The sequence below is a fragment of the Struthio camelus genome, chromosome 5 (assembly GCF_040807025.1).
Source record: "Struthio camelus isolate bStrCam1 chromosome 5, bStrCam1.hap1, whole genome shotgun sequence".
NCBI classification, from domain to species: Eukaryota; Metazoa; Chordata; class Aves; order Struthioniformes; family Struthionidae; genus Struthio; species Struthio camelus.
Genome location: NC_090946.1, coordinates 41,579,733 through 41,595,747, shown reverse-complemented (window position 1 = coordinate 41,595,747; position 16,015 = coordinate 41,579,733). Strand labels below are relative to the sequence as shown.

Sequence of the window (16,015 nt, the reverse complement as noted above, 5' to 3'; positions counted from 1 at the left end):
AATGGACGTCCTATTCTACAAGGGGTAATACAGAGATCTCCAGGATCACTCTCCACTCCCTTCAGAGAGTCTTACCTCGCTTTCCTCAGCCTTCTGCAGTAAAACTCCCAGTTCCTAAAAGAAAAGCAGAAAAAGACAAGAACTCAGCATGAATACTTTTATCTGCTGTGTTTAAGTGCTGGTATTCTGTTGTTTCATCTCTGTATTAAGGAAGATCACCCTAGCTTTTTAGGGCTGTGTCTTTTTTCCCCTAGAAGCACAAATAACCTGTGCTTGTGTGACCTCAAGACACTCTGATTACAGCACATGTAGGGTTGAATCTGACCTGAAGGCAGTCTGGAGAGCAGTCACCAACATGCATGCTAAGTAGGGCAAGTTGAAGCAGACAGACTCTTTCTGCATCGACTTTCAGTTCAGTACAAAATCAAAGCTCTCGTCCTTGACCTTCAAGGTCAGCACTGGGGTAAGTCTGACCTACCTCAGATGCTGAATCTTCTTCCTGTATCTGCACTGACCTGGAACCCTTAAGGTAGCTATGGAGTTACCTGAAGAGAAGTAAAAGGAAGGCCCGTACTAAATTTCAGAAGAGAGGATTTCTGAAAATACTGCTGTAAAGAGTTCTTCAACCCAGTCAAGGGGTGTTAGTAATAAAGAGTAAAAATTATATGTAATATTTTTTTTAAAATCCTAAATAACGCTAAGGAGAAAAAGAAGTTAAATTTGCATGGTTCTAACTTGTGGTTACTTTGGGCAAGAATTTGAGAACTAGGGAAACAGGAATAAAATAAAAGTTTTCTTCGAAGGGATTATCCAGTTCAAAATGCTTGGAGGCAGAGTATTAGGTAGGTCCCATTCAGCTGTTATTTGGCAAAGAAAGGATACCATCATTCCATCTTTTTTCCATGTCTGTTCATTTTGGGGGTTTTTTGGGGGGGAGGGTGGGGGTATTGTGGTTCACTCTGCTATCCGTACTGCAGAGATCTCTACCCTGTGCTGGTGAGGATTCTGCAGTCCCTGCCTGAGTTGCTTGGCGTTTACCATGAGAAGAGCCCTATGCTTGAGCTGTCTGTCCAGCGAGCCACAGCAGTGGTTACTCTGCTGATACATGTGACACAAACAGCAGGCTGCACAACGGAGCTGCAGGCCCAGCAGAGCAGGTAGGTCCTCTCTTTCTGTCACCAGTACAGTCTTTATCAGAGAGGCTGGAGTCCTGTCTTCCCTCTCTGCAATTTGAAGGCCTGCCTGTGGCTTCTCTTTTCCTCCATTTTGGATGGTAAACCATCCAATGTATGAATCCTCGCATGGTGGGGTGTCTTCCCAGGGTGTGTATGTGTGTATACCTATACATATGTACACACACATATGCACATATATATATGTGTGCGTGTGTTTTTATACATATATATATATATAGCTATCACAAGGTCAGAAGTGGTATCTAGGCTGATGGAGAGCTGTATGCCTGGTAGTCTGGTCTGATAGCAGGAGTAAAGCATTCAGCTGTGGAGCAGAAGGACAGTGTTAACCAAATACTCTGTTAAAAGGAACTAAAAAGCTCCTTTCACCTTCCCTTTCAGAGGCGGGGAAAAAAAAACCCTCTCTAAGGCTTGGAGCAAAGAATGTCTCTGCAGAGACCAAGATGGGCCAGTATTAAGAGAAGTGGGCTGCAGGTTTGTTCCTTTTGTAAGGGTCTGAGAATTGCCTGTGGGCTGACAGACTTAGGAAACAGATAATCTCTTCTGACCTAAAAAGACACTGAAAGTCCCTTTAGTGACTGCCCTTGCAGGGGTACCCCTGTCCCCTGTGTATTATGTGTACCAAACAAAATCCCTGTCCCAGGGCTGTGTGACTCAGAGTATGCTAAAGGTGGAGTGAGGAATTTGTATCAATCTCTGCAAAGAGACTAGCCTAAAGACAGATGGCATATGAGAGAGGGAAGGTGGCAGGGAGAGATGATTGGTAGGGGATATGTTAAGAGGCTGAGAACAGAGTTAATATCTCTACTCACTTCACTTTTTAAGCAGTAAGTGTTTAAGGCTGTTGGACATAAGTGGTGCATAACAGAAGCAGTTTCTCAGGAGTGGTGTAGGGTTCTCCAGGGAGGGCCAGTTTTACTGTCCTTTGCTACTAATTGATGGGGATGTTGCTAAGGCAGCTTGAAAGTTACCTGTGCCAAAAATGTTTCCGCCACACGAAATTTGTAGGTTAAAAAGGTGATGCCTTTGTCCCATGGGAAATAGACTGTGGCTGTTGATAATAGAGCAGTCCTTACCCCTTCATAAAACCTCAGACAGCTGAGCCTACATCTGTGGAGCTAGATTAAGCAGAATTTGGTTGTTTGTGTGATGGTGGTGCTGTTTGTTTACTTTGTTTGGTGTCGCCTTAAAGACAAAGCCCCTTTATATTTGTGAAAGGGCTCCTTTGCTGATGCGCCTGGAATAGGAGAGAACTTGCTAAGTTTCCATCAATCCTGTGTTCCTTGATGTGAAAGCCATTTGTGTGGCTCCCCAAAAAGAGCAGAGCGAAGCTGTCCTGCTTTGTTTCCTTATTTATCCTGGATATGGTGTAGCAGTCTGTAGGGGAAAGAAGCAAAGTGACTTGCAAAAGATCCATGTCTATCAGCATCTTCTAGGGGATGCATCGTATAACTGAGCTCCCAAGGGGAACCTATTCATAACTGGACATTGTCGCTAAAACAATAGGTAGTCCTGTTTGGCTGGCTAAAAGAGCCAGCTGTAAGGTCAGCTGTGCATGGATGAGCTATACCTGTTATTACCTTCCCCTCTGCTATGTTTCACCTCTCCTGCCTAGTATTTCTCAATTATTATTTTGTGAATTAGTGCTACTTCTTTCTCCTAGAATATAAACGATGGTTTAGAGAGATGATTGCTTCCGAGACATTGTCATTGTTATCCCGTGCCATTCTCCCATTGTGTTTCAGTAATGGCTCAGAAGATAACAAACAGATTCTTCCTCCGCCAGTAACATGGAATCAAGTGTCAAGCTTACGGCCCTTTCTTGAGACCGGTCTGAAAAGAATCCTCCAGGAGATATCCCAGACAGAAACTTGGCAAGCTCTCCAGCCTCTAACCACAACTTATATGATCTACTTGGGAGTTTATTACAGTGCTTGCAGCCAACAGGTACAGCCTGAAAATATGGGCTTTCTTTTCATCTGACCAGCATCAGCTTGCATATAGTCTCTGAAACACCTGAGCTTACAAGCAATGCTGAAAACAAGAGGCAGGAGCTGAGGAATCTAGCTGAGGACTAAATTTTATTCTCCACGCTTCATGTCTAGGCCGGGTAGCATTCAGGGTCAGATAAGTTTGCTGACCCTTCACATTAGCAGTGCTAAAAATTTTCTTCCTTTCTTCCTTGGGGCTCAGAGTCTCAATCAGGTTTATGGGGTGGTGCTGTGAATGCTCTGTTTTACCACAGAGGCCCATAGCACGCAGCAAACATTACCTAATTTAGTTTGGCAATCCTTTCTCTTTGTGGGCTGAATAAAGTTGCACCGTGTATGTGTTTGTTGTGGGCTGAGAGCTTCCATGTGGACAGTTATGTGGCAGTAGTCTGGTTGTAAGACTGAGCTTTGAGGGTCAAGCTATATGATTTTGGAATAGCAAGCAATAAATACAGATTTATCTGCTGCCCCATTGATGTTCAAGGTCAAATTCTGTAACCCACTTACTGTTGTGGTATGTGATCATCTTTTAAAGTGAATTTTCTGAAGGTAACACACGTCAATGTGATGCTGTTGAAGAATGATATCTTATACTTTAGCTATCATAAAGATTCGTGTTTGAAAATTAAATGTTAAGTTTCCGCTTTACTGCCCAGCTAGCATGTCTGAGCAGCTGTGTTGATAACTTAATGCCTGTAGTTATTCAGACCTCTGCACCTCCTCTGAAACTTCCCCAAAACAAATAAATTTATTAGGAATGGCTGTGGTGAAAAGCACCAACATCTTTCAAAGATATCTTGAATACCTGAAAGGTTGGTAGTAGCTTTCACCTGCTTGTCATTAGCTGCTGAACTTTAGAGAACTAGGGTCACCATTTAAACGTTTTAGTACTCCTCATCAACCTTTTTAGACGTCCCAGAAGAGTGACTGGCAAACATAATTTCTTAGGAAATTATGCCTTATGACTCAAGAATTTTTATTTCCACTTAAAAAAAAAAAAAAGTCATGTAACTGTGGTTAGCTGATCTGATTTAAAAAAAAAAATTGCACGTAGCACATTTAAATAGATTAGTACAAAAAAAAATCAACTGGCATAGTAGCTAGAGAAAAATGGTTACTTGGACCTTCCTGGGAAACTTTTGTTAGACTACTCAGAACTGAGGTTAACATCTCCTTGGGGGGCCAAACTGAATTTTATTCTTTAACAGTTATGGCAATGAGTATTTCTGTATCCTAACGCAGCATTCTAATGAAGGGAAAAATAAGTAAAGAATTGCCAGCATGTTCCTTCAGCATGGAATATTGCTTAGCAGGGGCAGAAGAATTGGGATGGTTCTCTAAAAGCTACAGATCCTCCTCTGTGCAGTGTTCATCCACAGTCATAACTTGGTGGGTAGGTCGATCTCATTTTATACTGCTGACATTTTTTGCACACCCTCGTGGTGCTGCTCTGCTTTTCCAAGGTAGTTCTGATCACTTTTGTGTTGTCTTCAAGTTAAATGGGAAGATCAGCCCATAGATGGGGAGGGGAAGGGGCTTTAGCCAGCTAGGGAATGTCTTCATTTAGGGAACTTTGCCCATGCCTTATTTCTGGCCAATTAAGAATTCTCTAAGAAGCATTTTAATACTTGAATGGGAGGACACCTTGGGGCACCAGCTCTCGGCTTCCAGGCTGTCAGTGGTGAGGCTGGCTCTAACCTGTAGCTGGCTCTAACCAGTATCACTAAATAGATGATGTGGGTTGGCAAAGAGCTTTTAAACAAAAGAGAAAATAGATCAATCTGCTTTTCTCCTTCATTGAAATGCCTTCATTCACAATCTTTTTGCCTACTTTTGTGTTTTCTGCAGCCATCAGTTAATCCAATTGACTGCTTAGAGGAGCTGGAACACTTGACATCTGAGGTACTGCTGCCCCTTCTCAGCCAGCCAGCCCTACACAGCATGTGGGATTTGCTCAGGTAAAATCATTTCATTACTAAGATGTTGTAGGCAGAAGCTAAGGAAGCCTCTCTTCCACACTATAATGTGTGGTCAGGAATGTAAGAAGTGAAGTGGTTCAGGGATTGAGGACTCACTCGGAGAAAAGAAATTCTCTAGTATTGGCCTAGATTATATCAAAGAACAGTTTTGCTTCAGGCAGTTTCCCCCCTCGCATTTCTTTCCCTGTACATATATACCCCATATGTGTGATACTGAAAGTGTGTGAATTAGCGTGTTAGGACTCTGTCTGCAACTTGCCCTGTCTTCTGCAGCCACCCTTCTTTTTGCTGTGAGCGGACAGAGGTTCTCCAGTTCTTCCTTCCAGTCATCTCTGCAGACGCTGCCCTCCCATGCAGTTGTGTTTCATGTCAATTCCAAATTGACTTAGTCGCTCCTGGCTTTGATTCTTCTTTGGTCTCAGTGGCAAAAATGAAAAACATAAAAGATTAATTTGGGTGCTTCTCATGTCAGGGAGATACATGTACCATTCACACAGTCTGCATGATGCTGCTTTTATAAGAAGAGTTAAAGTACACTCTGTCTTTCTTAAGCGCCTGCAAAGCTTCACAAAGGCCATGAAAGCCCCCGCAGGAAAGAGAAAGGCCATGTACCAAGGTGTCTTTTCAGACATTTGGGATACCCTAGGGCCTGAGATAAAGCTCAAGTTCTCTTCTGCACTGAAGATATTCTGGTCTTTTGCAGTAGAGGGAGCCGGTGATTAATCCTCTGGAGAGAGTGAATCTGAAAGGCTTAACCCTTGTTGTAGTCAGAGAGGGATTCAACTGCTTCTGAGAGCATCTGACAGAAATGGCACTTGAAATCTTTGACTTTGAAATCTTTGACCTAGTGCCTTAGTATTTGAATGTTCACCAAACAGTTTGGCTCATGCTCTTTCATGACTGAGAACTGAGCCCTGAAGCTCTTAGCACCAAAGCTTCCAACACAAAGGTACGTGTTAGCCCTTTTCTGATGATCTCTGAGGTCTGAAAACCAGTGGATTTGGTCAGGCTGTAGAAGTCCATCAGTAAGAATTCTCCTAGGCGGTTTGTAACATTTACTGGTAAAATGAAGGGTCAGCTGATCTTCACCTTAAGATTTTGACAATCTTGTCTGAACATTCTGGGCAGATTAGGGCCAGTTTCCTCTAAGTGCAGGCAGCTTTTGTGTGTTCCGGACATACACAGAGGCTGCCTGGAGTTCAGGCCGCTCCTTGGGTCCCAGATCAGAAACCCTCTTCACAGAGCAGAGTCCTCCTTTCAGTGAGCTCTGAGCACCCACCTTCTGCATGGCAATGCCAGTGGAAGAGCAGTGCATTTAAAGAGTAAATAGTTACCTGTTACAAAATAACTGTGTGGATCTTTGACAGGATTTGCCATATTGCCCATTACTGTTTAGCAACGTGCTACAGGCTGTAGTGATCTTGCCTGTGCAGACATAGTATGCCAGGTGTGGACCCTGTAAGTAGTACTGGTATGAAAGGTTTTAATTTCCCTTGCAGAGAGTGAGCACACACCAAGAGCAGTCTGCATAGACAGTCATCTCCACGTACATTAAAGCCAGGTTCTTCTGAACAGACTTTCTAAATATGCCTTTCATGGGCTCATGAGAGGCAGCACTTTTACAGTATCAGTTCTAGGTATAAACTGGCAAGCAAAGCCAAAAGGCCAGCTTATTTTTGAAATGTCCTGAGTGGGTGGGCAGCCTTATTAGTCTGGATTATATGTGCCTATAGGAAATTTTTGGTTTGTTTTTTATTTAATCAAGGGCCCAATGCTTTTAAATGTTTGACATCAGAGGTGCATCATTACCTCAGTATTTTTCTCATGTCATGAAGAGTTTAGCCGAAGATTAGAATTCATCACAGCAGCTCACTGGCATAAGCTTGTATGGCAATAGCGCTTACCTGACCAACTGTGACATTAGGTTTTTTTCATGCCCAGTTCCTGGGGCTTCCATTTGACTGCAGTGTGTAGCAAGGTACAGATAGCAACATTCTTACAAGAGAAATCTTCAGTGAGATGAGTGCTCTTTGACCTGATCTTTCTCTCTTTCTCTGTTCACACAGGCCATGTTCTGCTTTGTGCAATCCTCTGTCCTGTGCCCCAGCACCAGAGTCTGTCTTCAGTATTGTGTCTTTGAGTTGTACTGGAGGCAAACCTCCCCTGAGCCTAGTTGGCTCCAAGTCACCTTTCCCCTTCCTCACTGCCCTCCTCTTTCTCATCAATAGCATCACGCACATTCACAAAGGGCTGATCAGCAAGGTGAGAGTTGACTTTTTCACTGTAAGTTCAGTGTGAATGACAATACACTTAAGCCTAGGAAAATACAAATGCTAACCTCTTAAGAGTGTTGTTAGTAGGACTGAGGCAGAATTGTTGTGTGTGGTTTTTTTTGTTTGTTTTTTTTTTTGATTTAGAATGATCAAAGTGCAAGAGAGAAATACCCCCCATTTTCAGAATAGGTGGGACTAGGATCCAAAAAGTGTCTTTTATCTTTGTATTTCAATATCCAGTTGACAGTGGGAAGCTGGAATTATTTCAGAGCAGGGTGGCGAAGAACAATTAGGCACAAAGGATGAATTTATAAAGAATGAGAAATTTTGAATAACTGGTTTTTGGCCTTAGCCAAAAGGCTGGAGGGGGAAGCATTGAAGGAGGTATAACAAAGAAGAAGCAGATAAAATTAAACCAGAGAGTGAGTGCTATAGTGGCTGAATAGGTTTCTTCCAACTTGTGGTTGCCCTGAATTTTCAGAATAATAGTGTCATGGAAGAGTGCAAACTCTGAAGAAGAAATGACAGAACACCTTAGAGAGGCAAAGTGCCTGCCATAAGCTTTCTCAGAGCTTTCCTTTGTAATCTTATGTTGAATTAGCTGATCAGTCACTAATAGCAGTACCTTACCAGACAAGAGAGAGAACTCTTAAGCCACTGCCCTGACTTCTGCCTTACAAAGCACTGTGGAAAATGTAGGCAGTGACTATTGGTTACTTGAAGAAGGGATGGTTATGATGGATATGGGCATGCCCTGAGACAGAAAAGGGAGTATTTATCAGGCTACTCCTTTTTGGAATAGCCGACAGGTATTCTCATGGGAAAGGGTTGGGGGCAGACCTTGGGGACGACTAAAGTTTATTTCCTTCCAAGCAGGGACTGTTAGTAGTATTTGTCTTCACTTCTGATTTCTCTATAGTACAGCTCTGTGCTGGACTTCAAAGGCTTGAAGGATTATCTGCATCTGAGCTGGCAGACTGGACCTCCCTCTGTAACACCCTCATCTGCATGGATATTGCGCCATGAATATCATCTGCAGTACTTTGTGTTAACGTTGGCTCGGAGAATGGTATTGTTGTTAGTCCTTTCTTTTCTTTCATCCAGAAATTCACTTCGCCCTAGCCTCTCCAACTCGTTAATGTGTCAAACTGACAACTGGTCCTTGCTTCTATTTTCTTTCTCATACCTGACTTAAGTCGGGTGACTCTCCAGCTGTCTCACCATTCTGGCCCCATCAGCAAATAATATCTTCACTTTTATGATTATTGATGTGGGGACTTAGATCCAAAATACTTTAAGTGGCAAAATTATGCTTCTGCCTATCTTTGGGCTAGAGTGAGAATAACTTTTTTAGCAGTACACTCAAGAACTGTGCCTGACTGTCTAGGACATTCAGGGGAAGGAGAAAGATCTCCATATGCATGCCTGACAGCTCTTGCAGTCTGCCTTAGTCTCTTACTTTCCAATGAGATTCATGTCTCCACTCATCCTCCTCTCCTTATGATTGCCTTGTTGACAAATGGTGTATTGCTTTTATCTGTTGTTCGGTTTTGTTTCCTGTACAGGCAGGCACTTGTCCAGATTATGCCCAGCATGCCTCACTCCATCACTGTGTTGCCATGGCATTGCTAAGCCGTCTGTTGCCAGGAAGTGAACATCTGGCTCATGAGGTCCTACTGGATCTTGCCTTTAATCCAGAGTTTTTTCCGTAAGCTTTACATTTTTTTCCTTTTGTGATCTTTGGATAGGGGAAGCCTTGAGAAAGGATGAAAAAGCAGATGTTGGCATTAGCATTTTGTAATAATTTTTGGCCTTTCACAGGGCCTGTTTTGAAATCTGCGATACTCAATGTCATACTCTCCAGTCATAGTCTTCTAGTCAGACCAGCATTATGGCTGCAGCTTTCTCTCCAGCATAGCAATATTGAGACATGTCTCAAATTTCTTTTGATCTCCTCTGTGGCAAGAGTCCTTTGATCTCTGATAGAACTGATGCTTACCAAGGCCCAGCATCCGTTGTCCTGAGAATAGTGAACACCAAACTGAGTCTAGAAAGTAGATGGAAACCTGACCTACTCTGAAGAGTTTACTAAATCTTCCTCTCATCCTTAATATACAAGTACACACACGTTTTGGTTTGCTGTTTGTTTTGACAACAGTTGTGTTTTCCACCTTGAACTGAAGGAAATAATGGGGATCTCAAACGTGAAACCTCTCACGTCTGGCCAAAAAGATGGTAGTGGTTTATTTTGCTTGTCACAATCCTCTTGAAACTTGCCATGGTGCACCCTGTAGGAGGTTGGATGAAGGTGCTGCAGGGGGATATCAGACTTCTTCAGAAAATTCTCCTTTCAAAAGGAAAGTGTTTTTGCGAAAAAACCCAAACAAACAAAACGACAAAAAAACCCCACTACTGTAGAGCTACCATTTTTGTGAGAATTTGGCAAGTAATACAAGACCTTGTCGGTCTCTAATCTGAGATTGTGGCATGTGGGTTTGACTCTCCCTCCCCCATCCTAAATTCTAGTTACCAGTCTGGTCTGTGGTGTTTCCCTGACCTTGCCAGTGCTAGCTGCAAAGCTGCTGTTGTGAGAATGGTCTTATTGATGCCTAGAGGCCTTTTATGATATGCAGTATTTCACCTCAGTATCCTGACAGCTGTGTTGGTAAGTAGGCTGTCCCCCTGGACAGGGGATTGCAGCCTGCAGACCAGGCTGCTGGCATTGTGTGAAGGTTTTTCACGGCAAGGCCTTAGTGTTGCTGACTCCAAATGTAGTTCTGTGAATTTCCTGTGGGTGTTAACAGAGCTGATGCTTTACAGCGACTCAGTATTATCCCAGCTGAATGCTGCAGAGACTGTTGGGAGTTCTGTGCATACCACTGTCCCTGATCCAAGGAGATGATAGAGATGAATTTCTGGTGGTGGTGGGATTTTTTGGGGGTTTTTGTTTTTAAAGGACTGATGTTTATCTTTTATCTTGCAGTGAAGGGAAAGCTGGAGGGCCAGAAGCAGCTGACTTCTCTGATATCCTGCACTTGGGTACCAGTGCCAAACTGGCACAGCCTGGCTCTCTGGCAGCATTTTTTTCCAAGCCTACCCGTGGTGTCCTGCTGAGAGAATCGTACCAGAATCTGCGTTTCATCCGCTCCTGTTACCTCTCTCATTTTGTTCACTTACAACCTACCCTAGTGCGTTCCCGGGCATCCTACCAAGGACAGAATTACCTCATCCAGTCAATGCTGCTTCCTGCAGTCAAAGGGCCCATCCTTCCTTCAGACTGGCCATTCTTTCCCCTTATCAAACTCTACAACAAAGTGACGAGTGCAGAAACGCGGGGGGCTGTGCTGAACTCTCTCCCACTTGATCTAGTCAACACTGTGACCTGGAACTTGCAGTGGATCTTGTTACTGGAAACTTGGCGTGCTAAAACCCTTCAGAGCATCCCTGCTGCTGCCAAACTTGCACGGCTTATGTGTGTCTTCCTCACAGGCGGTGACCTCTTTCTAGAAGCACCAATCCATTGCTACACAGCTGCCCTTCTCTCTCTCTATTGCCAGCCCAAAGCACTGGATTCCCTGAACTTGGATGCTCCTCTCCCTGGTTTGGCTTCATTCCATGATCTCTATACAAGTCTCCTGGAGCAGTTTGAAGGTGTATCCTTTGGAGATCCACTCTTTGGAGCCTTTGTTCTTCTGCCTCTGCAGAAGCGTTTCAGCGTTCATCTGCGACTCTCTGTCTTTGGGGAGCACACAAGTATTCTGAGGGCACTGAGGGTCCCGCTTCAGCAGGTAACCCTGGCTTAGAGTAGTTAGCTGGTACTTCTCATCCCTGGGATGCTGTGCTCCTGACTGTGTTTCCCTAACTTTGATTTGGGCATCCGCCCAGCACTTCCTTTCCTTTTTCATCCCTCGTTATCCAGTAGAATAACCATGGTTTGTTTGCTTACAAGGTCCTTATTGTTCCTGAATAATGTGAAAAGGGAAGGATGGAAAGCAATATTCTTTTGATTTAGGGCTATGACAGCAGTTGCTGGTACTTCTACATAATTTTTTTTTTTAATAGCATGCTTTATTGTAAGCCTGGAAAACCAAAGTCCAGTCCACATAGGTGCAGGCCTCCTATCACATAATCCTTCTCAGAACCCTTTTGAACTTTGTTTTGAGAGCAGACAGTGTGTATACGTGGAGGGAGGGAGCCGCGAAATTGTTTGTAGCTTCCAATGGAATCTGTCCCACACCCTGCTTGGTCTAGTATCAGACAACCTTCTAACTTATGGCCTACGTGTATGAAGGGCCAGTTTGCACCTGTTCTTCTTCCGGCAATGACCTTTTGCTTAAATATGTCTTCTCTCTCCCTGATACTAAACTGTCTCTTGCCTGATGCATGAACATCCTTTTCCCTCTCTGAGCATTTGCACAGCTGCTTATACTGGAGTTCTGCTTTACTGGGTCACTCGGCAAAAAAATTTGATCTGACAAGGGCAGGACTGCATTTCTTTTGAATGAGCAGAGCACAAGAGACTGAATTTAGCTGGCCCTAAGCTCTGTATCAGTTGCAAAATGACAAAATACCTGATCTAGCCTGAAGTTTGCTAATGGAAAGTTAACCTTTCAAAATTTTTTTTTCCAATAACTGAACTGTGAACCAGCAGGGTGAGGTTACCTGAGGTCAGTGCTGTGCCTCACGTGGCTGCAGTGTTTTTGTTTGGGTTGTGGAAGCCCTTAGGCCAGTTTTACTACATTGTTATGCCCAGATGAGCCTTTGTTTCTTAAGCTATATAAGCCAAGATCTTCTATCTGCCTTATGATAAGCTGTCTATTCTCTTGATAGTCCCAATAGACCTTCCCTGTTTGACTTCTCCCTATTCAGCAGCCCTGTTCTACTTCCACCAGTACAGAGAGGAGCAGGGCTGAATGCCATGTTCCAGACGAAAGCCTTGATTCTAGGTCAGGTGCTTTTTCCCTCAGCTCTGGAATTGTGGTATATGCTACATAGCAGGTTTTTATGCCTTGCTTTACGCATGCTCTTTTTTTAAATGCTGAGTACTTTGGATGGTATTTTGATTGTTTTTTGCTTGAAAACAAATTCTGTTTTGGAAAACTTGTGCAAGATCACTTTTCTGTGTTTTTTTTTTTTCCTTTGTTTTGTTTTAAGTCAAGCTAAAGATAACCTATCAGGCAGGAAATATTTCAGTAATACTTTTTTTTGGTACTGAAAGACTGAAGTTTGTTGTAGTCTTCAATGACAAAATGGCATCTACTTTTTGAGTTGAGTAAAATCAATAATTGTTTTTGATCTCATGAAGAAGATGCTCCAAAGAGAAATACATAATTTCAGCTCTAGAGAGCTTGTCTAAAACTTGAGAATAAAAATTGTATTTTTGTTTGCTTCTCTTCTCTCCAGAAGTAAGTTGATGCTAAAAGCTTTTCTGGTCTATTTTTTTTTTTTTTTTTTAAAGCTGGACAGTGAAGTCAGAAAAATGTTGGAAGTGTCACTTAACAGCTGCATTAACTCTGGCACATTGAATATATTATACATGCTTTCCCTTTCTGGCTAAACGCATAGGTCAATGTAAGCCTTTGTGACACATTATCAGGATGCAGTGCAGTTGAAGTTGCCGTCTCCTTGTTTCGAAAGCACTCTTCTTGCCTGTGCCAAAAGCGGCTGTAGTCATGTATCCAGTAAAACATCTCTCTGTAAAGCTGAAGAGGCCTTGAAGATGTTTTGTCAAGAGCATGTCACATGAGTTAGCACGGACAGCAACAGCCCTGCTCCTAATAGGGGTTGTGCCACTGAGGTGCACCCTGTTATGTGGCAGCCCACATTTAAACATTTGGGGAAGGGGACACTAAAGACATGAACTTTCCTGCATGCAAACTAATGTTGTCACTGGGTGGATTTTTTTTTGCAGTTCCCCGTGCCTCTTGAGCGATATACTGCCCCTCCTGAGGATAACCTGAACCTCCTGCGACTCTACTTCCGAACACTGGTCACCGGAGCACTGCGCCACTCCTGGTGCCCTGTTCTTTATGTGGTAGCTGTGGCTCATGTGAACAGCTTTATTTTCTCCCAAGATAGCACCACACAGGTGGGTAATGGATAGCAGAGCCTCTGGGCTAGAAGCTTTGGGTTTTGCACTTGCTCTTCCCAAGTGTCCAATGCAGCTTGTGGTCAGTTACTGACCCCTGGGCGTGTTTTACTTGAAAACAAAGATTGTGTGTTTTGAAGACGATGCAGCTGTTTGAGATCTGCAGGTGGAATCCGCCCGCCTATGAGACAGACAGCAGCTCTTGTTCAGTATACCCTAAAAAGCATGCATTAATGACAGCCAGTCCTACATAACCCTTCAAGGTCAGCAACCATTTGAGCTATTGTTCAGAAGGGAAGAATGAAGCACAGAGGGTGAGGGAGCTCATGATAGATTTGAGTGCCCCAGGCAGAGGCTAAGGTGTGGGGTGCTCTCTCCTATCACCTTCTTGCTTGAATGACTTACTCCCTGCATGAGTTAACCAAGCAGGAGCCTTCCCTTGGCCTTGGCCCCAGCACTGGTTCCTTTTGCTAACGCTTCACCTTTGTTTGACGCACAATTCTATGTAATAGTTCAGGTTTCAGCTGAGTTTCAGCGATAGCAATGTAAGAACAACTCCATTGACTTCAGTGTCTCGTAAGGCTACTAGTCTGGGAAAGGAGGAGAGGTGTGAGATCCAAGCGACGGTCATCTCAAGCCCTTTCTGGTGGAACAGGTTGTTGTTTGGAGCATCGTAATGAGAAGAGCATCATCCTGGAGTGCTGCACGGCCCATGGGCAAAGCTAGCGTTGTGCTGCATTAAATAAAGTGTGTGTTTTGTTCCTAGGAGGGTGATGCTGCTCGGAAAAGCATGCTGAAGAAGACATGGCTCTTGGTGGATAAGGTAGGCTCTGCAAAGACCAGTGTGTGCCACCAAGACTTTGGTTCTACAGGCTTGGTGCTGTTAGAGCTTTGGCTTTTGAGATTTGCTTTTATCTACACTGCTGATTTGAGAGTGAGAGGAGATTAGTTGCAGGATTTTGACCTATAACGGCTATATCTACCGTTAGCTAGTTCTTGTTGTAATTCAACTCGGTGTTCAGAGCCCAATGACACAGATCTCGTTCTCTAGATCTGTGCCTTTTGCCTGAGCACCATTATATGTGGGTAGTGAGAGGTTTTAGAGGTGATCGCAACTATGAACAGGAGGCCAGCAAGGATCTCCCTTCTCTCATAATTGGATGTTCCCCCACAAAAGAACCAAACAGATTCTAAGTTTCTCCTCTTTTCCGTTCTGCCTTATCATACCAAAGTTCATCATTTATGTAAAAGTGCTGAGTCACTTGGCCCTTGATGTCTAGTGCCCATGGGTTCTGACTGGGATCTAGGAATGTATCTCTTTGGACTTCTGACAAGAAGTCAGTGTGAGGGGCTGTTGAGGAGACGGTGGAGTTAACGTTCAAAAGGGGACATCTCATGCAAACCAAAAGTGAATTTTTCTTGAGAGAAACTCACCTTTTACAGTTCTACTGAAGATGATGCAATTAAACATGCTGGGCATGATGGAGTTGTAATATCTGGTGTTTTATTATGTTGTGTGGGAGATGGGGAGAAAACATTAGATTCACACCTCTCAGACATGCTTGATGGCTGCTGTTTCTTTCTTCAGACCTTGAAAAAGCACCTTCTCTACTACAAAATGCTGAATGCAGAGAGCCCTTTGGGATTTGATCTTTATGAGCAACTCCCTTCTATGCGACTAAAGTACCTGCAGATGGTGACGCAGAAAGAAAAGGAGGAGAATGCATCATTGCTAGTCTCATAGCAAAGCGCTTGTGTAAGAGGAGGGCCAAGGGGAAGAATGGAAAAGCTTAGTTCATGCTTCAGTGATGAAAAAACACCCACTTCAGATAGGTAACGGTGTCTTGCTTGGACAATCTTGGTGTCTCTGCAAAGTGAAGCGCTATTAGAATGCACCTAGCCTTGCACAACAATACAAGTCTTCTCAAGATATGACAAGATATGTGTATGGCCTCCCCATGCTGAAGGCTGGGACGTGTTCTTCCATTCTTCAAGTTCTTCTGCTTCTTCCTGGAGGAGATGAGAAAAATGTGCCTGGGAGGCATTGGACTGAATAAAAGGAAAGACGTGAAAAAGTTGTTTGGTTTATTCCAGCTGGATGTTGTGGGTTCTTGAGATGATGTCAGTCTTCATCTCCATCTTCTGAATGCAGACCTCTTCCTTGCTTTTTTGTCCTGAGCTTTGTTTGAATGGTCCCCTTGCAAACAGAATGACAACACAAGAAGAAAAAAGCTGATCCTATGCGCTGTTTTTTTTTTTTTTTGATTGGGTTTTGTTTTGTTTTTAAACAGGTAGTTTATCTAGGACAGTGTTGTGGTTGCTATCAGTCATGCAGATGTTTTACATCAGACCTCTAAGGATGCAACAGAAACAATAGTTGCTAATGCAGTGGTAGATACAATGGTGCATCCTCCCTTGGCTGTCTTTTGGACAGTCTCTAACCTGCTTGCTTTTCTCTCTTAATTTAGTTGTGTGTCACAAGATTAAA

General features: G+C 43.5%; 1 protein-coding gene across 6 annotated transcripts in view; it reads left to right on the top strand.

Moving 5' to 3' along the window:
- RPAP1 (RNA polymerase II associated protein 1) overlaps nt 1-15,561 on the top strand; it is a 43,219-nt gene extending 27,658 nt beyond the window's left edge. For 4 of the 6 annotated variants that reach the window (XM_068945936.1, XM_068945935.1, XM_068945937.1 and 1 more), the window contains 10 exons: nt 978-1,157; nt 2,942-3,143; nt 5,036-5,145; nt 7,233-7,428; nt 8,359-8,508; nt 9,005-9,147; nt 10,423-11,227; nt 13,351-13,527; nt 14,294-14,350; nt 15,116-15,561. In XM_068945936.1, the coding sequence (XP_068802037.1) occupies nt 978-1,157; nt 2,942-3,143; nt 5,036-5,145; nt 7,233-7,428; nt 8,359-8,508; nt 9,005-9,147; nt 10,423-11,227; nt 13,351-13,527; nt 14,294-14,350; nt 15,116-15,271 (2,176 nt within the window). In that variant the 3' untranslated portion in view covers nt 15,272-15,561. The remainder of the gene's footprint in view (nt 1-977; nt 1,158-2,941; nt 3,144-5,035; nt 5,146-7,232; nt 7,429-8,358; nt 8,509-9,004; nt 9,148-10,422; nt 11,228-13,350; nt 13,528-14,293; nt 14,351-15,115) is intronic. The other 2 variants (XM_068945939.1, XM_068945938.1) reach the window with 1 other exon arrangement.
- Nucleotides 15,562-16,015: the final 454 nt, after the last annotated feature.